At 41.0% G+C, this 10417-nt stretch overlaps 1 protein-coding gene across 1 annotated transcript; it reads left to right on the top strand.

Moving 5' to 3' along the window:
• Positions 1 to 1254: 1254 nt before the first annotated feature.
• LOC117394615 (potassium channel subfamily K member 6-like) lies at positions 1255 to 10316 on the top strand. The gene is made up of 3 exons (XM_033992963.3): positions 1255 to 2139; positions 6271 to 6666; positions 8504 to 10316. The coding sequence occupies exons 1-3, from the start codon at positions 1824 to 1826 to the stop codon at positions 8716 to 8718; spliced, it is 927 nt and encodes a 308-aa protein (XP_033848854.3). The 5' UTR covers positions 1255 to 1823; the 3' UTR covers positions 8719 to 10316.
• Positions 10317 to 10417: the final 101 nt, after the last annotated feature.

Here is a 10417-nt window from a genome sequence, read left to right as displayed (position 1 = left end):
ATCCCTATAAAAGTTTATCTCAGTATTTTTGCACTTTTCCCCATGGTTATACTATGCATTTACCATAACTTCATATGCGTTTCCATACCTCTGTGCTTTACAGTGCTTGACTATACTGTACCATGCTTTCACTGTGCTTTATTACACTTTGCTATGCTTTTACTATGGGAAACTTTTATAAGGGTTAGTTTAACATGCTTTGTATTATTAATATGCTTTACCAGACCTCTCTGTGCTTTGCAATGCTTCCCTATGCTTTACCACACCTCTCTGTGCTTTACAATGCTTCCCTATGTTTTACCACACCTCTCTGTGCTTTACAATGCTTCCCTATGCTTTACCACACCTCTCTGTGCTTTACAATGCTTCCCTATGCTTTACCACACCTCTCTGTGCTTTACAATGCCTCCCTATGCTTTACCAGACCTCTCTGTGCTTTACAATGCTTCCCTATGCTTTACCAGACCTCTCTGTGCTTTACAATGCTTCCCTATGCTTTACCACACCTCTCTGTGCTTTACAATGCTTCCCTATGCTTTACCACACCTCTCTGTGCTTTACAATGCTTCCCTATGCTTTACCACACCTCTCTGTGCTTTACAATGCTTCCCTATGCTTTACCACACCTCTCTGTGCTTTACAATGCCTCCCTATGCTTTACCAGACCTCTCTGTGCTTTACAATGCTTCCCTATGCTTTACCAGACCTCTCTGTGCTTTACAATGCTTCCCTATGCTTTACCATGTTTTCGCTGTGCTTTATTACACTTTGCTGTGCTTTTACTATAAGAAGCTACTATAAGAAGCTTTTGTAAGGAAATAACTTGGTCCTTCAACTGATTCTATAGTTGAAATAGTTTTAAAATGGAGGCACGAGTATTTAACCCCCCCCCCCCCCCCCCCCAACCCAACCCCCAACCCCCAACCCCCAACCCCCAACCCCCAACCCCCAACTATTAAGCTCACTAAGATAGACCTAACAATCTTGCTTTAATTAGTATCAACTGGTTTAACGTACCTCCATTATCTTGGACTAACTAATGTTATTTTAGGTAAGGCAGTCCAAGACTAGCGTTAATCAGGGTCTGCAAAACCACAGAGGTAAATGTTTCATGGAGGCGAAGCCTATTCTCGTCTACAGCCTGTAGCGAATCTCCTGTCACAGCAGTTTGTCGTGCGTGCATCGATGACTTGCGGTTTTAACACCTACACAGTGTCAGCAGGCACGTCGACACATTCACAAGTCTGCTGTACAATTCGCTGTCGCTCTTTACTTGCCATGGCTACGCCAGACCAGCTAACCGATGCAAAAAAAATGCAAAGTGTTTGCACGACGTGCACGATGCAGCTCAATGCAGATGCACACGGCAGGCAAGGTCTGGAGTGTGGGAGAACACAGTACATCTAAATCAATTAAGTGCGTTGGTTAGATCTAGGGACGCGGTGCATGAGCTTAACAGAAACTGCAGTGGCTTTTATGCTGAAGGCTGCATGTTATAAATGCTAAATCTATAGGTAACACGCTCGGGAATTTGGAAACTTTGAAGTGCAGAAAAACGCAGCCACTGTTTAATTATGAAGGGGTAGTGAAAGTTCACAGACGCTCGTAATGTCTCAAATAAAAGTACCCAAATAGTTGTGTTTGTCTTTGATCCAGTCACTGATCTGCTTCCTGTCAATACCGTCGAAGTGGGTGGAGAAATGTTTGAATAACAGCATTACGGTGCAGCCTGTAACGAGAGAGGAAGACAGAAAGAAAGAGCGAACGCTGAAAAAAAGTTTTTTTAAAACAGGAAAGCCACGCGAAACAGAAAAAAAAAAAAAATGTCTTCAAACTTCAGAGCTGGAATTGTAGTGTTATTTTTTTTCGTGTTTTATCTCATCTACCTCATTCTGGGGGCTGTGATATTCTCCATCATCGAAGGACCCGAGGAAATTCGGTTGAAAGACGAGTTGAGAATTTTGAAAGCCAACTTTCTGAACCACAGCTGTGTAAATTCTTCATCGCTGGAAACGTTTTTAGAGCAAGTTTTGACTGCCAGTAAATACGGCGTGTCTGTCCTCAATAACGCCTCCGTAAACACGAACTGGGACTTCGCTTCTTCTCTGTTCTTTGCAAGCACTTTGTTAACAACTGTAGGTAAGAAACAGACACGGGAGAACGAGTTTTTATTTTTCAGTCTACCCCAGAACTGCTAAGCACCGCAGTATTACTAAGAACTAAAACACCGAAGTATGTTGAAACCGAATTTGCCATTATACTGTAGCCCTAATAACGGTATTTAAAAGCTACCGTGTTCAAAGTGCTTGTATTGCATTGCAATCCTGCACAGTATGTATTGTTGTAAAGCCAAGTGCATACATTTTAAATGCACGTGGGTTATTGAAGTATGTTTTTATAACCCACACAATGAACTGGTACTGTTTGCATTGTACTCGGTGTGGAAAAGGATGTGGTCGGCAGTTCTATACCGGATTCAAACAGAGACCTAACCTTTACAAAGTAGGCAAACATTTCGTGGTCTCTTTCAGTGTTTTCTTATGTTGACATCCCGCTTTCTCAACGGTAGATTGATTGTGGTCAGGGACACAGCATTGTCACAGGCCAGTTTAATGGTATCAAAAGATCAAGGAAACATAGATATCTCCATTCTATACCTTGTAGTAACAGCATAAGCACAGGGTGTAGCCAGTGTATTAGCAACCATTATCTGAAGAGGTGCATGCAAGTGTGCAATATGAGTTAGTTGACTGTAAAACTGATTAAACAGAGTTTGAAATGATGGGTATGTAGGTGAAGTCGCAGTATCCTAGACTAAGAAGGAACCCACTGCGATAACTACAGGTCCGACTATGTGCAACAACTAATTTGGGGAAGACCACAGCTGCAGAGGATTGACATCTGAAAAAAAAAAACAGAGCAATACACACTAACTTAAAAACCAAATGCAGGCAGAGACCAATAACCTAACCCTAACCCTCGCCCTAACCTGTACAATTCACTGAAATATTTTCTGAAAACTTTTTGCTACGATTCTGGTCTGCCCCCAGGCTAGGGATGATTTGAAAGAGCATTTTAGGAACATAATTTATCTTTGATGTCACACACGTGCGTCTTTCTTAAAAGGGGCTACGGGCAACAGCTGTGTGTGCTGTATTTCAGGGCGAGCCCGGGAGTGCGTTTTACAAAGGCTGCTGTCCTGTATGACATATCACTTGGGTGTTGCAGCTTTTAAAGATGTGTGGAAGTCTGCATATTGCTGATATCCTCCCCTTTCAATTAAGGAGTCTGATCAGAGAGAAAGGCAATGTTTTACACTTGCTATACCGTATTGACTTGGTTGTTATAAAACTGTATTCTGCTATGATGGGACACTTAGTTTTCAATAGATACACGTTGGTTTTTCTTTTTTCAAACTTTGGACTGTAACATGATGACTCTGAACAGACACGTACAGACATGCAACACAAACGTAACTGATAGAGTCCTATGCGGAGTCAAAGTTAATAAATAGATAGCAGATAAGTTTGACAGGCTCTGGTCAGGGCAAATTGGTTGAGCAACTAATTTATATTAACTGGTGTTACTACAATACTAGTATTGTATTTCATTGTCTGTTTGAGATCATTGATACTTAGTTAAGCCATTAAATGCTACTACTGAGCATTTTTAACTGGCCAACTACCTGCTATTTAAATTTTCCCGAACTATATTGCAATGGTAACTTACCAGTACTCAAATTTTGGTAACTGCAAAAGTTAAGTCTAAATGTAATGTATCAAATTACATAAATGAATACAATGTGTGTGTGTTTTTTAAAGTAAAAATGATTGAGTAATTAATGGGTTAAACTGGGCAATACCCAACATTCACGTTCAGTTTTCTGCTAAATTACATTTTCTTTAGCGCTAACTAACCAAGCTAAATCTACCATGGCCTCGGTACTATAATAATTTGTTTATAATTCTCCCTGCTGACTGCTTTTGACAAAAGTGGAAAACACTTTTCTGAACCCATGTTGGTAAATGCGATTGTGGCTGCCAGTTTTAAATGTGTTCTAAAGCTGAGGGAACATGAAGCCCTTCTGTGTCTTGGAACTTGGTTTCTGGAGACTAGGTTTCAGGCCGCTGCACGGCACACCAGGGGAGACTTGGGGTTTGATACAGCAAACTCAGCTAAGGTTCCCGAAAAAGTGACTTTGTGTTCCTTCAGCTGAAGTATCATTTTTAAAGACTTTCCTTCCAGAGGGGTTTAGTAAAAACTAAACATTTTTTCTATTAAAAAAAAAAATAAATGTATATACTTTAATTCACATGTAGTCACAGTGTGAAAATGTGTGTGGAGTGAATCAGTATAGCAGTAGTTCCAGTTTTCAAGTTTATATCCTTTTTCAAATACATTCAAATTGAGTGATTACCAGCAATACCCAAGGCTTAAAAAACACGTTGTCTCTTATTACCGTCAAAAGCCCCTCTGGGCTTGTATACTGTACACTGGCAATACCTGCCAACTATTCCTGACAATAATTGCCATCAATTTTTCTACACTAATAGCAATATTGCTGTCAGTATTAGCAGCTGTATGTAATTCAATATGTTAACGTAACATTATTCAGCAGGTTTCATTCGACTTTATGAAGCTAAATTAGTTCATTCTATAGGGTGGTGCAACACTTTTTTAGTCATAGCTGTTGCATTGGGGGAAGCTATCTGACCGCAACACACAGTCCTGACTGAAGCCAAACGCATTATAAATGAAGCCACTATGAATAAGGCAAGAACCACATTGTACATCCTGTAGAATATATCTGACCAAAATATTTGACGAAAGCAGAGTTAGACTCGAATAATTAGGTTCTATAAACATATGTTCAGCAAGACACAATTCTAAAAACAGACACAAAAAGCACATGCCATAACACTGTCAATGGGGTGTAGGGGGTCTCATGAGTGACTACTGTTAGTCTGGGAGTTACATGGCCAGTCCTCCGTGACTGACACACTATTTGACTACTTTTAAGATTTAAATAGTTTTGAGTAATAGATTTCTTTCGAACCTGTTCAGCGGTTTAAATCGGATTTGAATAGCTTAGGCGTTTATCAATTACAATGGCTTTTTGTTTTATGGTCACTGTAAATAGAAATAGGAAGGTCTAAAGAAAGACCTAGGGATTTTTTTTTTGGGGGGGGGGGGGGGGATTTTGAAAGTATCAGAGTACAATACCAAACTTACTAAATTCAGTTCTTCAATTGCTTCGTTTCTGGCTGCCAACACAAACTAATCACCATGTAACAAAATAAATAAATTCAAATAGAAAAGAAAACAGGTAGTTGTTTGTGGATTTCAGATTCATGACCACAGGGATTAGCGTTTTAATCGAATGCGTTCTCCTGTGACACACACAATCCCCAGCAAGGCTGTAAGCCCCCGGCAAGGACTGAACACAGAGTGCCCTTTGTGTACATGCTGTAGAGAACCACTATGACAAACTAAAGGAAGTGATACTGAAATCCTACTGGTGAACCATGAACCTCCACACAAACTCAGATCACTTCAGCAACAGAATTACAAGAGGATCACTTCAGTGTTTAAATCTTCAAACCTACGAGTGTGCGGGTAACGTGCGACTCTGTGATGGCTGTGCAGTACATACGTTATTATACCATGGCCTGCGTTTTTATATAGTATGATCCTCTCTAACTTGTTATAACCTGCGGGTAAGGGAGGCAAAACTGGCAGGGACTGTTCCTCTTCATCACGCTACAGTGAACCCAGCTGGCCAGGCGACCAGTGAGCTCAGAGCAGACACCAGCAGGGCTGGCTTTTGCTCTTGAGTTCCTGGGTGTAAAAGAGGAAGCTGGCTTGGTCGTGGGATTGGAGGAGCTTTCAGTTCCCCTGAGCTGTGTGGGTAATTTCTGTGGTGATGGGTGGGGGGGTGGGAATGGGACATTTCTAAATGGAGGAGAAAATCAGGGGTAAAATAATTGGGCACTCCTATTTTTTTTAAAAAATGCGATGTATTGTTCCTGGGTCAATAAAAGGTGTGGCCAACCCTGGTCCTGGAGAGTCACAGTCCTGCAGGTTTACTGGGAATCTTTAAAACATCCATGGCTTAAGACCTTTAAAGAATGTTAGCATTGACCAAATTAACAAAATCATTGAGAACTCGGGTGGAACGAAAACCAGAAGACCCTGTGGCTCTCCAGTACCAAAGATGGCTACCCCAAAGCCATTGGTTGACAATTCCTCATATCTTCTCCCCTCTCCCAGGTTATGGTCAGACCGCTCCCCTGTCGGACAGTGGGAAGGCCTTCTCCATATTCTTCGCTGTGCTGGGGGTGCCCTTCACCATGCTGGTGCTGACGGCCAGTCTGCAGCGGCTCATGCACCTCTTCACCTACTGGCCCATGAGGGTGTGCCAGCTGAGGGCGGGCTGGTCCATCAGGACGGCCAGCAAGGTCCACTTCGTGCTGCTGCTCGTGGTGGTCGTGGTCTGTTTCTTCATGGTGCCGGCGGCCATCTTCAGCGCCATTGAGCAGACGTGGACCTTCTTGGACTCCTTCTACTTCTGCTTCATCTCGCTCTGCACCATCGGCCTGGGAGATTACGTGCCGGGGGCACAGCCTGGACAGACGCTGCGCTCGCTCTACAAGATCGCTGTCTTGGGTACGTACGCGGCACAGCGCTGCATTATTCCGAGTGGTGGTAGCTACCTGCAGACCGTTATAATTATAATCACGAGTGCAGTGGACTTGTTTGCTGGAATTACAATTGCAATGCTATTTTGTTCAATTACAGTTCCAATTATACAAAAAAATAACACAAACTACACACATTAACTCTATTTATCCAAAGCAATAATCACAGCTACAAGTACAGAAACATGCCGTGCAACTTTTTTTTTATCAAACAAAATAACGTAACAGTGATACGAGAACAACGATCGCTCTCAATGTAAAACACAACATGGAACTGAGAATGATTACGCTTGGAATTAATTAATTACAATTGTAATTGACCCCAGGTCTGGCTAACTTAATAAATCAATAGGTCTTGCAAGAGATAGCAATATATGTATATATATATATATATATATATATATATATATATATATATATATATATAATCACGTCTGCTAGGTTAAAGAAATTTCTCAGTTTCCATGGCTTACTCACAGGAAGTCTGGCACTTCTTCACCTCCTGGGTCATTTCACCCCATCAGTGTCTGCTGGCTGAAAGCATGGCATTGAAGGGGTGAGGACAATTTCACATATTGACCACCGAAGTGCACCACTAAAGATAAAAGCATAGACACGTTTTAAATGCGACCCGTTCCCAATTGTTTTGTATTCTGGTCCCGGAACAGCTGGTTATGATTGGAATTACAGCCTTCCTTTTAGAAGTAATTAGGTCAAGTTACTATGTGTTGAGGAGAAGCAGATTCGTGTCCTCCAGTTGGGAAGATGATTCCAGCTCCTTTGCTATGTACACGTACAGCAGTGCGCACATGTATTAGAACACCCCCTTGCTTCTGTAGTTTTGGTTTGTTGTGCAGATGAAATCAAACCACTGGAAATGAAAATCTCGTCAAAACAGGCAAATTAGTGATTGCCTAATTTAATTGATGACTTTAATAGGCCACACACTAGTTGAAAATAGTAAGAGAAAAGGAACATATTGTGTTTAAAGCATGCCTATTGTTCTGTATTATGGATTACTGACCGATAAATTGAGATTCTCGCACCCAGAGGTATTCATGCAGGCCGGTGTATAAAGGATATCCTTGATTAATGTTGGTGTGCTAATGCATCTGCACACCGCTGTGTGTGTATATATATATATATATATATATATATATATATATATATCTTTACACTGCACTGGCAGCTGATTGTGTCTCAGGAGGTGCATTGGCTCCAGAGATGCAGCTGAAGCTGAGCAACGAGTTCCTCAAAAAAAACAAAAACGACTGAAGCAACCTAAAGGAAGTGATGCAAAGCAACAACAAAAGTGAAAAGCGCCAGCAAATTGTATCTAGGAATTTGCAGCCGATGTTTAATTAGTAGGCTTACTTGGATTGTAGATTGCGCATGGATCTGACAGCAGGCAACCCTAGTTTGGTATTAGAACGAGATGCTTTTTACCCATTTTCTGAAGATAGATTGTTATTTATATACTGTGTGTGTATATACCTACTGGAATTCTATCCTGACATAATATATACAGTATGTATACCTCATTCAAGCATTCTAGAGGCATTTTATCAGCCTTCTTTACTCTTTATAGAGCAGATCTTGGGGCATTTTATGTTCAAAGCCTGCTTTGTTGTGCACGTGCAATAGCATAAAAATATATCAAGGCTGTATACTATTTTTTTCCCCCCAGATATTTCCAGCACAGTACAGTTATTGGTTTTGGTTTGCAACTTACACAGCAGCTTTGTTTACTTCCAAGTCACCCGTTGTCCTTTGCTAATCGGAGCGCTGTTCCTCTCTCCTCCTAGTGTATCTGTTTGTGGGGCTGATGGCAATGCTTCTGGTCCTGCGCTCCTTCCACAAAGTGTGTGATCTTCACGGGCTCACCAGCCTCTTCCAGCTGCCCAAGTGCGAGGAGGAGGAGGAGGAGGAGGAGGACCAGGAGCCGATCATCGAGCCAGACCAGCCTCAAAAGCAGCTGACAGCAGGCGTCCAGCCCTCTTACAACTCCATCAACCGATAACAGCAAGCCCAGACAGGGAGGGACAGCACTGCGTCAACAGCTCAGTACTCGCACACAGGCAGCTGACTTCAAATCACCGAGATATTCCACACAGCAGTGTCTGTTCCACTCTGGTCTGCTCTTCTAAGGATGGAGAGATAGGAGTCTGTCAGTCTGAGCCTACAGCCACCGAAGGCCAGATTTAGATTTTTAAATGAAGATACGTATGTTAATACAACTGTTTTTTTTTTTAATGTTGGTAACCTCACTGTCCACTTTGCACATATTTTTGGGTTGATTGTGCAGATAACCTTATACAACAGAGGTCTCTACTAACCCTGGTCCTGGAGAGCCTCAGTCCTGCAGGTTTTATAGGTGTCAGTGGCTAATGATCTGGAACACCTGGACTGATTAAGCCAATAATTGGTTCAATCAAGTAACTGAGAGCTCGGCAGAAGTGAAAACCAGAAGCCCCAGTAGCTCTCCAGAAACAGGGTTGGAGACTGCTGTTGTACAGATTATCTGCTCAATCAATGACAAGTTTGACTTTCCAGATTGCGTTGGTATGCACCCAGCTTTAGATTTCAAATAAATGCATAATGTAGTGTTTTTAGTTTGCCTAGGATTGCTCTGTCGAAATATAACTGACGTTCACCAGAGGTGCCTTGTGAGTTGTCCATAAGGATTGTAACACGAGTTTGCTTGTTTTTATGACCACAAGAAGAGTGACGGAACTTCTTTTTGTAATCGTTTTTATTGCAGTATCACGAACTCGTGAGAGCTCAGCTGCTAATAGCTTTGTTTTATAAGCCGCCACCTTGCAGTCAAAGCAATTGCTAGACTCCTACCTTACTAGTTTACTCTGCAGTGCCAAGACAAGGTTTGGTGCCAAATGGGAAATGTGCAATCTCCCGTTTTTATACTGTAACATGCGGTGACATTTTGTATGAACTATTTTAGTGTGGATACTATTTAAAAAAGGAATCGCACACAATTGTAAACTGTACGACAGCATTGCCTGTAAAACTTTAATGGCATGCTGAAAAAATATCCTGGAGCCCCCTCTGGTGGCTCAGCAAGGCTACATCAGATTTTATAGACTGGTATTTAGACAAGCGAATAGCAGGAGTTAAAGGTCAAACTATATGCAAAGTCCAAGTATTCAAATGTTTATGCTAATATTTTAAATTGATGATGTGATGTCTTTTTTTAATTATATAAATTGGGTGTAAATATGAGTTTAAAGGCAGGTTTAAGAACTTAGACTTGTAGTACCCCCAGAAGGATTTGTCACGAAGACATCAAGCCAAAACATTGTCTACTTGACTTCCAGTTTTACCTTTTGCAGCAAAATTCAGGAAGGTTTGTTTTAAGGTTATAAAAACCAGGGATTCGAACTGAACCCGTATGTCTATGAAGAATGATTATTCTAATAATGGTAGCGGTTCTAAATAAAATAAAAAATATACTATATGAACTACACACCTCACTGGACTTCAAGTGTCACAATTGATCTCTGGTGTCTGTTAACATATATGTAATAGCAAAATATTTTTGTTTTAATAAATGTTTTTTTTATTATTGTATCATTTAGGTAAATAAAGGTTTAATTTATCCAATGTTTTGTATTTATTTTTTAATTTTCGTTGTTATTATTATATTCACTTCAGTCACTGCTTGTATAATTGTAGCACGTTAAGTTTTCTATGTATGGATGTAT

The sequence above is a fragment of the Acipenser ruthenus genome, chromosome 30, assembly GCF_902713425.1.
Source record: "Acipenser ruthenus chromosome 30, fAciRut3.2 maternal haplotype, whole genome shotgun sequence".
NCBI lineage: Eukaryota > Metazoa > Chordata > Actinopteri > Acipenseriformes > Acipenseridae > Acipenser > Acipenser ruthenus.
Note: the sequence above shows the minus strand (reverse complement) of the source record. Positions and strands in the feature narration are given on the sequence as shown.